Source organism: Apteryx rowi, unplaced genomic scaffold (genome assembly GCF_003343035.1).
Source record: "Apteryx rowi isolate R43461 unplaced genomic scaffold, aptRow1 scaffold_53, whole genome shotgun sequence".
NCBI lineage: Eukaryota > Metazoa > Chordata > Aves > Apterygiformes > Apterygidae > Apteryx > Apteryx rowi.
In genome coordinates this window covers 2,029,868-2,046,296 of record NW_020450794.1, presented here as the reverse complement: position 1 = coordinate 2,046,296, position 16,429 = coordinate 2,029,868, and the positions used below count along the sequence as shown (strand labels likewise).

The 16,429-nt window shown below is 39.4% G+C and overlaps 1 protein-coding gene across 7 annotated transcripts in view; it reads right to left on the bottom strand.

Annotated features, from left to right (window-relative positions):
* The window catches only part of VPS54 (VPS54, GARP complex subunit), a 51,477-nt gene extending 35,664 nt beyond the window's left edge, over positions 1 to 15,813 (bottom strand). For 4 of the 7 annotated variants that reach the window (XR_003255902.1, XM_026080626.1, XM_026080629.1 and 1 more), the window contains exons 1-5: positions 15,706 to 15,813; positions 5,478 to 5,639; positions 4,617 to 4,858; positions 3,064 to 3,142; positions 832 to 866 (exon numbers count right to left, since the gene is read on the bottom strand). Coding sequence is in view for 5 of the 7 variants with exons in the window: in XM_026080626.1 (XP_025936411.1) it covers positions 832 to 866; positions 3,064 to 3,142; positions 4,617 to 4,858; positions 5,478 to 5,613 (492 nt within the window). In the remaining 2 variants the exon portion in view is untranslated. Of the gene's footprint in view, positions 1 to 831; positions 867 to 3,063; positions 3,143 to 4,021; positions 4,195 to 4,616; positions 4,859 to 5,477; positions 5,640 to 7,410; positions 7,429 to 15,659 lie in introns of those variants that run through there. The other 3 variants (XM_026080627.1, XM_026080628.1, XM_026080631.1) reach the window with 3 other exon arrangements.
* Positions 15,814 to 16,429: the final 616 nt, after the last annotated feature.

Here is a 16,429-nt window from a genome sequence, read left to right as displayed (position 1 = left end):
CATTTAATATTTATAGTTCTTTGAGATCAGTAGAGTTAATCTAAATTCTCTCTGATCATATTATTTTTACGTGACAACACTGGTACACCTGCAACTTCCAGGTGGACAATACTATCCTTTTCCCTATATTTATGAAGTGGGGTAATGTTAAAAGTTTCTACACAAGCTATGGCATCATATCATACTCAGATATTCTTGTTTACTGGACTTTAAATGTTACAGTGACAGCCACTGAAGTAAGTCTACATGCCTTGCACACAGATGCTGACCCATATTAACACTTTGACTCCTAAATGTGCCTAAAAAAATAATGAGACTGAGCTGGAATCTATGTTTGTGTCTTTTGTCAACCCGTTGCAAACAACACATCACATGCTGCAAGCACCTTAGAGCAATCTATCTGCTCTGACTATAGAGAACGTATTACAATAGGGCCTTAGGATTCAAGGAGTCAAGCCTAAGGCTAAGTTGTACACCATACAATATTTAAAACTTTCAGACTCTCCAGTTTCCCTTTCCTCCAAGGACGCAGCATGGCTAATTTTGCCCAACTTTGATTTTGTAACTATTAAAGATGGGGGGGGGGGGGGAAGCATTTGTATTCTACCTTAAGTAAAAGAAAATCAAGATCGCAGAATGCCAAAAAAAAAAAGGCAGATTATTTTTAATTTTTGTAAATGCTATGAACATTGCATATCTTCCGAGTTGATTACTCGGACTGATTCTCAAGAAAACAACTTCCACATAAAAAAGAGTATGTTCATATATTCAAAACTATACAACTGTATGTGAGAAATCCTTATAACGGTTTAGAGTGCACAGCAACCATACCTTAGGTACTTGTTCCAGATCTCTCCTGGATTTATCTAAAATTAAACAAAACACAAGTAGTCATTCATGAGCAAACAATGGAAAACAATTACCTCGAATACTGTTAGACCCTACGAGGGGGTTATGAAGAAGACTATGCCAGGCTCTTCACAGTGGTGCACAGACAAGAGACAATGGTTATAAATTGAAACAAGAGAGATTCTGACTGGATATGAAGAAAAATTTTTTCACTGCGAGGACAGCCAAGCATTGGAGCAGGTTGCCCAGAAAGGTTGTACAGTCTCCATCCTTGGAGGTTTTCAAGACTGAACTGTATAAAGCCCCAAGCAACCTCATCTGACCTCAGAGCTGAACCTGCTTTGAGTAGGAGGTTAGACTAGAGTCCTCCTCAAGTCCCTTCCAACCCGATTATTCTGATTCTTTGAAATGCTCTGCTGCCCTTTGTAGTTTAGGTCTTATGCCCAGAGCATTCAAAAGTGTTCATAACTGGCTGCTTTGAGAATGAAAATATTAGTCATACAAGACAGTCCACTTAACACTTCACATTCCTCAGTGCACTCAAGCTGCTGCCCAAGGCCAGGAAAAGTCCCCTGCACATCACCTCGATTTTTGCACTCCAGACTGAAGCTGCCTACATAATCACTTCTGCACAGCACTTGGAGGGTGGATGCACAAAGGCTGGCAGCAAGGATGAATGAGGCCTGCTAAGCCAGAGTCTCAAACACGCTGAGCAAGCAGCACAGAGGTAGTCCTCTTGCTGGCTAAGCTGAGCTGACAGTTGCAGAGGGTGGGAAAGAGTTGAACTAGGAGAAGAGGTGCAGCATTGTACCCCAGCACAACTTGAAGAAAAGGCAAATTCAGACTTTTGAGGTTCATCCAAAAATCCCTTCTTCCTCTCCCCTACACATGAATTAATGCACATTATGAAGAAGGACACATCAGGCTAAGAAAAGTGAGGAATTTAAAAGCAACACGCCCATACTTCATCCAGACTTTCTCTTCCTCCTTGATAACCATGGTGAGAACCCTCTCTCAGCACAGCCTCCCACAATTCTCTAACCTCTTCAGCTGGGACTTTATTTGTATTGAAATACAAAAGGCAGCCAGGCCTACAAATCATCCTGCTGTTCTCAGTCTTAGGACAGACCAACTCTTATGGAAGTGAAATGCCAGGTCTTGTGAGCTGGAGTTAGAGAAAGACAGTCAATACCAAACAAAGGAGCTATAAAATATCCAAAGCAGCTCCCAGTTACTTTGATGATTAATTTCCTTTGATAAAAACAAAAAACTCTTTCAAAATGGATTAAGCTAAGCCCGAAGAAGGCACTTTCATTTTGCAACATGTGCTGCAAACAGAATCATTCAGGAACAGCTATTCGAAAAATAGCATTGAGCACAGAGACACCCCACAGAAGCAGGACTTCCTTTTGCACAGGAAAGAAGGAAGAAAGCTGACTGAAAGAAAAACTTGATCGAAAGGAGTAAACTGCTGAGAGCTTCTTGCTGCATTACCAATAGACATGGATATAGACAAGCCCGATGAAACGGCAATTGACAAATTAACTCATTTATGTTAACATTTTTGAGGAAATAAATTAAAGAAATCAAATATTATAAGTTCGCTACAGGTTCTGGGTTTTCCTTTTGCTTGTCTTTTCCTTTTCATTTTGCCTCTCACCTTCCTTTGTCCAGTTTCATATTAGCTGAGCTACTTCCATAAAATCATGATATACAGCGTTGCTATAGCTGTAGATGCCAAAAAAATTGCTTCGGGTAGTCTTTGCTAACAGTGAACCTTGGGGCAGCGAGTCAGGAATGGCCCAGCACTGCCATTCTCACATGTAGTGTCTTTCTTCATTGCAAAGTCAACAGCTGCAAGAAACTTGATGCAATTGAATGATCTAGTTGCAGTGTATCTTAAGTAAAAGAAAGTTGAAGAAAACACTGCCATAGACATAATGACCGCCACGAATGAAAAAAATGCCATGGGGGAAAAAAAAAAAAAAATAATCAAGAGCTGGGATCACAAGCATTTTGACCTATAAAGTATCAGCAGTGATCATGAATACTTCTAGTCATCCCCATTTTCAGTTACTGTTACAGTGAAATCACCAGCAGCTTTTTTTGCACATAAAGCCCACAGACAAGTAAAAGACATGATCAGTATGTTTTAGTGTCCATTAAAGAAGAGGAAATGACTTTTTAACATGCAAAAGAAGGCTCTGACTGTACCATGGGTGTGTAACAGAGTCCTGTCGAAGGTATCTTTAGGAGGACAAATATTCTTGCATTTTTCATGAATCTTCTCTCTCTGTAAAAGACAAATATATTAAAGAATTATTCCCAGGCTGTAAAAAGATTTTCTTTCTTTGAAACGGAACATTTGGAACATTCTCAGTGAAACATACTGCATTATGCCAAATAATTCTGACAACTTCACAATAATATTTTTCCTCTTAAAAGCTCAGATGATGTTTGTCCAGGTGAAAGGTACCACAGGTTGAATTTTTTGGTTGATAAGTTGTTTTTTCAATATCTTTACATCTCAAGAAAAAAAGGAACATAGAATTTATTGAAAATGCATAATAACCTCTCCACAAAATGAGATATAACCATATATTGATTGTAATTACATTTCCACAATCATTTATTTGCTGTCTTATCTAGAAATCACACTAAAACACAATGAACACTTTTTTGTTGCTAAATTAAATTGAATCAAATTCAAAATTACTTCCACATCATATTAATGAGCACCTTGCTGAAACCAAGTACCTTGTTTCATCATGCTGAGCTTCAAATTTTATCTACAGGTGTAATCAACACCCCAGACCTTAGGGGTTAGTAACTATATTCTAAAAAACACTCATGTTAGCTAGGTCTCTACTACAAATTACATCATGGTCAGTTCCCTCTTTCAAACCCTTGTGTCATTTCACAATCACTAGGTTACATGCTAATTTTAACGGATGAGCTCTTAACTGTTTTAAATGTTGGATGTGCAAACTAATGGCATTACAGACAATTCCCTTCCACATATTTTAACTTTGATTTACACGGGGAACATTTCCTGCAGCTAATTCTGTAACAGCAAAAAAGAAAGTTAGTTACAAACCAAGGAAGCAGAAAACAGTGGGAGACTTATTATGTATTCTTTCAGTCAAAAAAAGGAATGTTACTACATACTTACTGACACTGATATTTTAAGAGTTTATAGAAGTCTCCTACTGCTCCTGGTGTCCTTAGATGTAGCTTTAACTTTCCTGTTACAAAAGACATCATCAAATAATAGACCTGCTTACTATTTAACAATTTCATCTTTAAATGTTTCAAATATGAGGGACTCTTAAAACAAACAAACAAAAAACCCCCCCACAACACTCCAAACTTTGCAGCATATAGTCATGTTTTACATTTGATCCAAAGGACTGAAAATGCTGTGTTGCACTGTAGATCTCAATCATTGAACAATTCTTACAGAAAAATGATTAATAATCAGAAAGAATGAACATGAACTATAAGCCCTGATGAAGAGCACAGTATTCAGAAACACAAATGAAAAATTACAAAATTGTCTAGAGAATTTAGACATCATTTTTCCACATTGAGAATACTGAGATTATAAAACAAGAAATGCCTAGTGGAGTCAATGAACACTGGAGCACACAGTAATTATCAGCTAACTATATGACAGACTATTAACAAGGACAATCTTTAATTAGAAGGAGGATCTCAGATCTCTTTCTGGCCCCTGCTACTACATGTATCTACTTTTGGGTTCTTACCGGAGTAATTTCCTGTTGGTATAATGCAAAATGTTCCTTGGTGATCTGTGGGAGGTAGAATGAAGGCGTGACTTCAGTGTCCACAAAGTCCACTCCCCATGTTTTTGTAAAGAAATCAGATTCCCTTTTTGCTAACCTAGGATCATTCAGAGCTGCTGGGAGATTGACTTTGGAATGATAAATAGTCCATCTATGCTGATCCACAACTAGGGATGGGCTATCACATAAGTTACTGGGATCGCCTGCAGTACAAAAGACAAGGCAATTCGTTAAGATGAGAAACTGAAAGTCATATTTTTGCTAAAATGCAGTTCTTCAGCAAATCATGTTTTCACAATTATGCAATGGATCTGAATTATCTACACAAAAGATGCATGACATTCTCCTTCTGCAACACTTTACTTTGCATTTCTTTTTTCAGATTAACTAACACAAGCTTTGAACACAATGGTATATCCACGTTCATTAGATATCTCTACATGAAAGCCAATAACTTCCACTGAAGAGAAAGAAATCCAAACGCACAAGTTTTTCATATTCTGAATTGACTACTCCATCAGAGTTACAGCTGAAATTCATCGGCATTATATTTCGCAATTCTCAAGATTCCATCCCACCTACCCCCCTATACGAACTAAGCTTTCATGTACCACAGCAGCTATACTTGTGACCAAAAACTGGTCTTATGATAGTGCTAGAGCTGTGTGTCTTGATCTCTCGCTTCCTACTACACTTTGAAATAAGATTATACCTTAGTACACTCCACCCAGAACACAAGAAAATCTGATTGATCAATTAAAAATGGATGTCCAAGGTAGCAGGCTTAACTGCATTTTCACCCTCCTTGCAAAGCAACGTTACCTGTAGGCTCCTTGGGACATACGTCAGGCAGTGACTGCACAGGTCGAAAGCGTTTCGATGCATCCATTTCCTTTTTAAAGAAAGCATCACTGCTGTTTGACTGAGGCACTGGTGAAGAACTGTGGCTTGATGCCATTGCATAAAATCACCACTTGATAGAAGCTAAATGAGAAACAATAAATATCAAGGCTTTAATGAAGTTCTGGTTACAGACTATATCAAAACAACAACACTCTGCCAGTTACATAAAGTGCTGCAGTTAAAAAATATGAACTTAGAAATTTAAACAGCAACACAGAAAACCATTTTAAACACAAAAATAAAAGGCAGAATGTAACTTTATAGTCTGTTTCTTCTCACACCTCTAGGTTTGAAGGATAACTTGTTCTTTTGCATACAGCACCAATAAAATCATACGTTAAAAAAAGAAAAGACAAACTTTCAGGCACTTCTGCCTCTCTACTGCTGTAACTATTGCAGTCATAGTGCACACATTCACAGTGTGCAGATTTCAGGATGCTTGGGTAGACAAATATAGGGCCTTCAATCTCCTCTTCCCTCCTATCTGCTGTCCTAAGTGACTGCAGGTAGGAGATCACCTTTTGCATCTGGTTTCTATACTCACTTTCTACGAGGGCTTCTGCTGTCCTGGGAGCTGCTCTCCAGCACAAACAGAACAGCCCAGGCAGGATGAGGGAAGAGAGACAGGCGATCCCAGTCCTCAAAAACTGCTTCATACAGCAGCAACTAGTGGCAAAAAGACGACCCTCAAAAAACCCTTCTGTCTGTGTTAGGGGCTTAGGCCAGGATTCAAGGCCTGAAAACTGATGTATAAGCACATGTGAGAGAGCTCACAAAAGCCACCCCTGCCCAACTCCCAAGGCTTCAGGGAATTGCTCTATTCGGAAGACACAGCACCCCACAAGATGTCAGCACACACGTGCTGCACTCAGTCAGGTTTAACCACACCAAATGACATGCTGCAATGCAAAAGGTATCCCCTATAGGTAGGATCTGCTGCGCCCCTGCTTTGCCACAGTGCCTGAATCACACATCTCCGGCAACAGGAGTTGCACTGATTTTTCCGAAGGAGCTGTTCTATAAACTGTAAGTGATTCAGTCTAGCTAGCACCAGCTGCCCACCAGTACAATGTATCACTAATGACTTATTGTAATCTAATGTCAAAGGGCATTATCAAACTTCAGACAAATCAGAATTTGAAGAGTAAGAGCACACCACATACATCAGGAAAAAAAGAATAAGCAAACACTAAAAACTTCTTTCACTTTAACCTAAAAAAAAAGGCAGATCGATTTTTTGGGGGTGTCTAGTAAAGTATACTGTAGATGATTTCAATATGACAAACATTGCAGAGAAAAGACAATTGTAACACAGATCAAAAAGTTCTGGAGAAGGACAGTCCCACTAATTTTCAGTTGAAATTTCAACTCTTAAATTCCTTTTGAAATTTTTAAAAGAAAGAGTCTTGAAAATTTTACACTGGGACTGGGCTACATAATGAGTTCCCTCCATCTGTAAAGAGAGCGCATTTCCATAGAGGTGTTGGTCGAGTCAGTAGTAAACTGTAAAACTACTACAGGTTTGAGAGTCTATTAAAACAACCCTACAATACACAGCTCAAAGAGTGCCCCTTCAAAGGGACTGATGCAAATCTTCACCTTTAAAGAGAAATAAACACATCTAGCAAGACCTTAACATTTAACTACCAACCCTTAAGGGACACCTAAATTACTTACTATCCTGTAAAAGAGCACAAAAAGATAAAAGGCCTATTTTATCTTCAGTCACTGAAGTAGGCACCAAGGGATGACTCTACTTAAATGTGTCGACTTCTAACAGCATCATGTATATTATAGCAAACTTCATTTGCAGAAAAGTTCTGCTTTCTAAACTAGGCTGAAAGAGTCTTACAAAAGAATTATAAAGAGGAGTTAAGATGTAATAAGACGTAACATAGCATCCTGGTGAACAGGACCATGAAGAAGAACTAAACCCACGAGCATGCATTCTGTTCAAGCATTTGTCCATTGAGCATCACTGCCGGCGTACGCTTGCCTGGTTCCCTTTTCATCCAACAAGTAAGGTGACATTTTAAAAGGGATGAGAATAGACTGGATGAACTCAATCTAAAAACGCTGTAGAAGGACTGAACATCCATCTTTCCATTTTGGGGTCTTTTTCTAATATAAGAAGCAAGGGAATAAAAAAAAGACATTAGTTAGAACAGAGAACAGGAACATTAATGGAAATTTGAAAGTGGTAAGAAAGGGGAAAAAAAAAAACCCTCAGACATCTGACAGACCTTCCTTCAACACCACAAAGCATCAACCTCTCTCCCAAAAAAGCCTCAGACAAAACTTGTCTCACTACTACTTCTGTTACATGTTCATGTTCTTACGTTCTTACCCGGATATTTCCAAGGTATCATCTTTACTAACGTTCTGGAGTTTTTGTGAAAATCTAGTTTATGATAATGACAGAACACTATCATTTTAGCATTCTTAAAAAATGTGTCCAATGGTAATATATAATTATCAAGTCTCCTAAAGGCATACAGTAAATTTATCTGTATTTTTAACTTTTGTATTTGCAGCTTTTCTCCTGAAAAAGCTTCTGAAATGTGACAGTCATAAGTATAGAAGTACCAGATATATGTGCAACTGAGGCAATCTGTAAAAAGCACTAAAATCCTGTACTCCTGCAAAGAAATCCTTCATTAAGACACTTGCCTTTTCCCATAATGAAGTATATCCTCAAAGTATTCTTGTGAAGATGTGAACTGTCTCAACTGCATAAATCTCAGTGGAGCAAATGTTAAATGTATTATGGAAGTGCAAGGTTTAAGATATATTTAAAGGACACAAGTTAACGCCGAAGATGAGTTTAATACTTCAAAACGTTCCAGTTAATTTTAGACTATACCTTCTCTTGCGCAAGTATTTTTATTGCTTACCATCATAAAATATTCACATTGCCTTTGTACACTGACAAAAATCTTAAAAGAGAATGAAAAGGAACAATAAAAATATCAACGCAAGCAGGAACCTTCATACTACTGAGTGGATTTCAACGAGATACAAAGATTAACAGGCAGAGGCCTTCTTAAGTGGCATGCAATATGATGCTGTACTAAATTATTCATAGTTAACAGCTATTCTAGTAGAGTCATAAGTCAGGACCTGATGGATAATTAACCTCAATGAACAGCCATAATTGTACAGGAACAAACCTATCTATATTGCCAAGACCAGACATTCCTCAAATTGTAGTCCTAAATTAGCCAAATAAGTATAGTTCAGAGACAGAAGAAGGAAAACTGGACAGAATTACCCTCAATTAAATCTAAATTACAAAGCAAAATGTGACAACTCTACATATAAAGCCAAAAATCCTCCCCTGCACCCGAGCCCTTCTATGTATGCTAACCCCGCAGACAACTGAAAAAAGACTGTTTTGCTTGTTCACCAACAGAACAGTCTTTGCTTGTGCTCGATTTTATAGACGAATGACTCTACAGCCATCCTTCTGAATCAGCATTTTTAAATATGCAATGATACACATTTGCCGATTTAAACATACTAGAAAAATGAAATTCAAAGTTAACATAGAACAAAAAAGGTAAATTAAGAAGAGAGAGAACCACTACTGCAGAATATTTTAACTCATGCAACTTAATTACATTTACCTGCATTTCACTTGCATTTCACTGTATAAGCTGCGCAGAATGAATTAGAAAATGGTGAGTCCCCTGAGCTTCTTACTTGGAAGAGCATATGTGCAGCAATAAGAATATGCAAACCGACAAGTTAATGACATCAATAGTTAAATGGTGTATAATTAAAAACTGGGTTAGACTGACTCTGTTCTCTCCAGTAATGACCATAATTTATTCACATTTTGTCTAGCAACATATACTAAACTAACACAAGAAAAAACGTAAGGGATTAGATACAAGAGTAATGACAGAAAGGCTGACAATTATGACTGTATTTGCAACACCTCTTCAATATATTAAATCTATTTTGCACACACTGTATTAATTTCCTTAGGGAAAAAAAAAAATCTCTGCAGTGGCATTAAATTACACTATCACTGTAACGACTTAATATCACTAAAATTAAACATTAAAAAAAAGTTAAAAAATTCAACCATCTCAACAACAACAAAAATAGCTTAGAGTGACAATTTAGAGTGTTCCTACAGTCTGAAAACATGAAGATTAATATTTGATATTATAAAAGTCTTACAGCTTTCTCTACTTAAAAAAAAGTTCCTTGTTCAGTAACACACTTAGTCATACAACGTAGAGCACAGAATAACATGTCTGTGATGACAGATACAATAACTACATGCTTGGATATTAGTTAGTCAGCAAAGCGTAAGATCTGTGCAGTTAGTAATATCTTAATTACATCAATTTTAACAAGTTCTTTCTGTGATGACTATGGCACGATGCTGAAGTTTCACAGGCAAGCATTCAGCAGTTACAAAAAGAGCACAACAGAGTATTACTCACAAATAATTGCGCAAGACAGTTGTAATTGCAGTGCTTGTGGTTGGCTTTTTAATTATCAACATTTGCAAGTCCTCAGAAACTGCAGTGCCATAATCTGAGGGCTATTCTCACTCTTTGTTTTTTACACAGTAAGAGTCTTTGTTACTGAAACGTCCAGTAATACCTCCACACACGCACTGTATAAGAGAAGGCACAAACTAAATTTCACACATTCGTGCATATTAACTTCATTCTGCATACCTCCTCCTCACTTTTAGGCAGTTTTCCATTAGCGTTACTGAGCAAATTTTCCATTTGCTACTTAAGGGTACAGCTTTCAGTGAGGTAATTATTCTTACTGGAAATTTTTTGGTGTGCACACTCTCATTTGTAAAGCTGTAATTTGTACTAACAATATAAATTAGAACTTATAAAGCCAGCACAATGCCTGCAAGGTGCCTGAAGTAAATAATAACTTATGCACTGAAGGAGCCCATTTCTCCCCTTTCTACGCACTCTCCCTCCCAAATGAAAATAAATCTATAATCTACTAGTAATATCTTCAACTTAAATTACAAGTTTTTAATCAGTTAGTTGGTACTAGGATGTGCAGCCAGGAACATGGAGCTTATTAGCTCCAGCCCTTGATGCAAGTCAGAGAATCCACTCTCCAAACTTGATTTTGGCTTGAAAAATGGTGACATCTGAGAAGAGACACTAAACACCCAGTGGAAAGACCCCAGGACTTCCAAACAACCACGCAATGCTGAACAAGTTCTCCTGCAGGTATTCCACATCATTTGAGACCAGGCAGACTTGGATATCATAAGGTACTTCTTAAGAGAGGTTCACTCTGCATCCCAAAGGTGAGGCTTATAAGAAGTTTCAGTGAAGACAGATGGCATGTTAATGTCCCTGCTGCTATTTATGGCTTTGTCTGGCAACTAGAGAGTGAAAAAACCTTTGGAAGTACTGCTCTGGTTATCCCACCCCCTTCGGAATACAGAACCATCAGAAGCCACCTGCAATTCATGCTAAAGCCAAACATTTCACCGTTTCTAGAAGATGTGACAAATACTGGAGATATTTATTAAGGCAGAGGATACCTGATAAAAATTGGAAGAGAAGAATACACAAGGGATTGTTTTGAGGACCGCAATAGCAAGCCATGTATCTATTATTGGGTTAACATATTTATTTACCCTCTGTCCTCAAAGGTCTAGGTTTACCACTCCATTATTCTACAGCTCTCTGTTAATTCAGCACACCTTCTCAATCTTGCAATAAGGAAACTGTGGTACGAGCAAAGCAGACACCATCACTTTTGTAAGAGGATGCAAAACAGTCTGGACTAACTCAGGCTTCCCATTTCTTTCAACAAGCTAATTCCTTGGGCTGATATTTCCACGCTTGCCCCTGTGCAAGATAGACATCTCCCAGAGGGGGAGCAAGAGGGTTAGCTTTTTTAGCAAAAATGTTTAAGCAGTTTTTCAAAGAATGAGGTTATGGCTGCGGAAGCTTTTCTGCGAAGTCAAGCTCTTTCTGACAACCTATTTGCACCATGAGGTTTTAAGAGTAGGAAGCAGCAGACTGGCAGGGGACAAGGCTGGAGTCGGAGGAGAGCTGTGACTTGTCCCCATGACATGTGGTGCACATTCCAACAGCACAACACTTCCTTACACAACTTGGAGAGAAGTCTGTGTCAGCCTGGCCTTTCTGAAAGCCTAATAATTTTTACACACATATATATATAAACACACACACACACACATAAATACATGCATTTATTTCTGTGCATTCCACACATCTCTTAACAGTATCCCAAATCCCATATTCCCACACTGAGGGTACACCTTCTCTGCAAGATTAGAATGGGTGATGACCATTCAGATTTGCCTCGCTGGGTTGTACGCAGCCTGACAAGGAAGCTGCATAGCAATTATCCAAGTTTCACATCAGCCCTGCTCTTGCCACATGTGCTGTTAAAACTGACCATATTCCATAATTCCTTGGACCATGCTGAGCTGGGCCAGACTGTGCCACTTTCTCAGCAAACCACACACAGAGATCATGGAAAAGTGAGAGATTAGAAGCACTCAAATAGCTTAATAAATGCCACCTTTCTCCCATATACTGTGTCGTTCATAATTCAATCTTAAACTGCTTTCCTCAAATGGGGAAACGGGCATGAAGCAAGTAATGTGACTACAATCAAAGACCAGGACAGCTGTGTCCCCACCACAAAGCACTGAGGTTGGACTACAAGGTCAGGGAAAAGCAGCACCTGATTTTTATACTATGATATTCTGTACCTGTTCCTTTCCTCATCCTCAGCTGAAGTCATCTTAACAGTAGCTTTAAAAGAAAAAAAAGTAACACAAGCTTTAGTTGAGCATCACTTCTTTAAATACAAAAATAGGATCCTCTGAGAAGAACTACCCCAAAAGTCCCCATTGGTGTATAGTCTATAGTTATTCGAAAGTATGTACGCACAAATTGTTTAGAATAATATACAAGTGTAAGCATTGGTTAAAAATTAAAGAGAGATTTATCTCCCCATAGACAAACTATGTTAAAAGTAACATTTCACGATCCTGCAGGTAGTAAACAAAACAATTAAATGGAACATCAGGGATACAACTGATGTACCAAACCCATTTCCTCTCATCTGGAAACCTTACTTCCCAATGATAAATACTAATTTGAAATCAGAAGGCAGCTTCTGTGCTGGAGGAACAGACTTTCCTGCAGCTATTTAGGTCATTATGCGTCACGTTCTTCAAGGCCGGGGTGGTAGGAGCATCCAGAAACAATTAACAGAGCAGTAAAAATATATGTCAGAAAAGAAAAGACCTTGTGGTTAGTTGCCCACACTATCATACAAGAGGAGTGAAATCTCTTTGTACAGGCATCAGCATTACAGACAGTGTGCATTATCCACTTGGAAAACGGTGAAATATGAGCATCTCATATAGCTCCACAGAGGTATACACAGCTGAACAAAGATCAAGGAGCCCCGGCAGGCATTGCAGCTAGAAGTCTGTCAAAAGCAGAGACTGTGGAGTGGTGACATTTTGAGGAAAGGCAGAAGAACTGCACCAGCCACAGTAAAAATTTTAAAACACTCACTTTCCAAAAGGAATCAGAGAGAACCTCTTGCCAATTTGTGCCAACACCAAGTTTTCTTGTGCAGAATCTCTGCTTGTTTTCTTCAGCTGGGTTTGGCGCAATTTGTTAATCTGAAATTGATTTTCTAAAAATATGATTTTTTCATAAGAATCATGTCTATCCAAAAACTTATTGAAGCCCTGAACAACTGCAAGCAGCTAAATAAAAATATTTAATGATTTTGACATTACACAAAAGTCAGAGATCAGGGAACACTACCCAAAAGCAGACACAGCATACTTTGCAGCAAGTCTTACCAAAGGGTCTTGACACAGGATGCCAGTCCACTAGTGGGAGGCAGTAAGTCACTCTGCAGGGCAAGTACTCAGCAAACAAGACTATCCAAACTTAACCTTGGTGAGCATCAAAGAGTGCCACCCATGTCTGTTGATAGTTCTTGTGATGTTAATACTTGCCCAGTAAAAGATCAAATGAGAGGGATCATTTCTATTCACGCCACTTCCTTTTCATCCTCCAAAGAGTGCCCGTTTACAAGAACAACAACATCTCTATAAATACAGAAGACATAGTGTGCTTATGCTACATTCAGAACACCAAAAAATAAAGGCAAATTCTTATACTGCTGCTTACAGTAACTGTATAAAATTGATATGAACTTCCTGCCATATTGCAAAGCACCAGACATGCTACAGGTATTCCAACTTTATTTTATGCCACTTAGGGGGTTTGTTCATTTGCTTGTTTTTAAGACCACCTTCCTGGCTGAAATATTCCAGCTTTGTGTCTATGCAAAGGTGAGTATTTCAGAACATTTGGTCAGAAAATGGGCCGTTTATGTGTACAAGTCAAATACAGAAAGGATTCTTTTCTGTTTAAGAGAATACTGAGATTTTTTTAAAACATAACACCTAGGTGAAATGGTTGCAAAAAGTTAAAATATGGGGAAGATGAGTCTTGGATGTGCTAGTGAATATTTCTTTGGACTTAATCATATGAGTCTCCAGAAAACTGCACTTACATGAATGTAGAACATCCATTCATGCTCACCCTTTCTCTCTTTATGCTATATTCATAAAACAAGAGCTGTAATAAACAAAATGAAGGGGGGGAAAAAAACAAAACAGAAACCAAAAGAAAACTGAGACTCCACATTGGACTTAAAACTCTAGATTTTAAGAGGTTTGTGGCCCCTCATTCTTCTTGAGGAACACACAGCTCCTCATTTCCCCAAAAGTCTGAAAAGGGAAAGCAGAAGTGGCTTTATATACAGTTGCTGCCCCAAAAGAAGAAACGATACCTACACAATTCCATTTCCCAACTTCTTCCTACCCAAACAAAAAAAGAGCTAGTCTGCTGTTTGCCTTCTCTACCCTTTCTAGTGGCTCTTGACACTTCTCAAACATTTCTGTTCGACCTTGGACATGTATGCCCCCTTCCCCTCCCATGAAGTCCTTCCTGCCAGAGGGGATGGGAACTTCCTCCACATAGGCCAGACTCCTACTACAGAGAAAAACAGTACTGAAGACAAAGGGATACCCAGGAGAGATCCTGTTATTGCAAATGGGATGGGAGAGATTGAGCTTTTTCCCAGTGCGCGGCCTTCAGACCTCACTGGTAAGGCTACCCACAAGCTGCACAGGTTTTTCCTTAGACAGCTGTAAATCTCCTGTCGATTAGTTCATTTTAGGCATTCTTTTCCTGCCCAACAGAAGCACTATTCTACTCCCAGAGGATTGCAAGAGAACTATAGCTTTTGTCTACATCACAATTTGGGAAACAGTCACACTGGCTCTCAGGCTAACATAGCAATTACTGCAGCCACTACAGCAAATAATGTACTGCAGTCAGGGCTTTTACTAAGAATATTTTTTCACAGGGACACAAAACAAAGCAGTGGTGGTTGCACAGGGCCACTGTGGTTGCACTTGAGGATACCCGCTCCCGAGGACGACTTCTTGTTAAAGACTCTGTCAGATAGCATACAGATAGGATAGTAAAATCAATACACCACCTATATTTTAAAACTCTCAAAAATGCAAATCTATAGTCAAATAAATATTCCGCTGCACTTAAAACTGGTACAAGACTGAGATCACTGATGTTCAAAAACAGAAAACCCAAGTATTCACAGAATATAAAAAAACAGAGAGGGAAAGAAGGAGAATCAATAAAATAACAAGGCAAAAACTGGGCAGTCAAAGAGATATAAAGTTACTTTTTTGTTGAGAGTTCAGGAGGCCAATATTTGACAAACAATATTTCCTCTCTCAATAAGATATAGTGCATTTTTTAAAAATTACAGTAAGGAAAGGTAAGAAACAATGTTTCTCTGCACACACAGTTTTACTATCTCAGCTGCCTATAAACTGAGGAACCATCACAATTCTCGAGGTATTTTGGGAAAGAGCAAACACACACATCCTTTAGCGTTCCGCATCCCAGTCTGTGCAGACTGGAGTCACCTGTCAGAATTACTGAGAAAACCCAACAGATCTGTTGCAAACGGTATTTCCCTGTGCAAGTGCCAGCCACTTACAAAAGACATATCAGATAAGTACCACATCAGAAGTCGTCTACGGTACCTGAGTGAAAATACTCCAAGAATATCTCACACAGGCAGTCGTCATATCTCTTCCAGTTGCATCATGTGGAAAACTGCTTGATTTTTACAACTCGCAGCAGTACTTCGATGACCTAAACGAAGAAGCGCGTGTTAAATGATAGCATGGAATCTGCTAAAAGCACCCAAGACACAGGAAGTCTGACATAACATTGACATTTCTGCGCTTAATGTCTCCCCGCAGGGGACGAAAACACCATGAGGGGAATTGCAGAACTGCCTGCTTCCCAGTCGGCTGTTACCATGGAAATGCAAAAAATATACATATATTTCATACATATATGAAAATGGGAAAAACCGGGCAACATCCTGCAGTGGGCACCCCTCCCTCTCACTCGACACCTGGCCCGTGCGGATCGATGCCGGCCCATGACGCCAGGCCACAACGCTCAACGCCGGGCCGCGATTCTTGACGCTGGCCCGCGATGCCAGACCACAAGGCTCGACGGCGGGCCGTGACGCTCGACGGCGGGCCGCGATGCTCGATGCTGGCCCACAACGCTGGCCCGTGATGCTCATCGCGGGGCCGCAGCACTCGATGCCGGCCCGCGACGCTCGATGCCGGCCCACGACGCCTGATGCAGGGCCATAATGCTTGACGCCGGCCCGCGATGCCTGACACCGGCCCGCGATGCCTGACGCCGGCGGGCCTGAGGCAGGGGGCACCGGGGCCTGGCGCCCGGGCC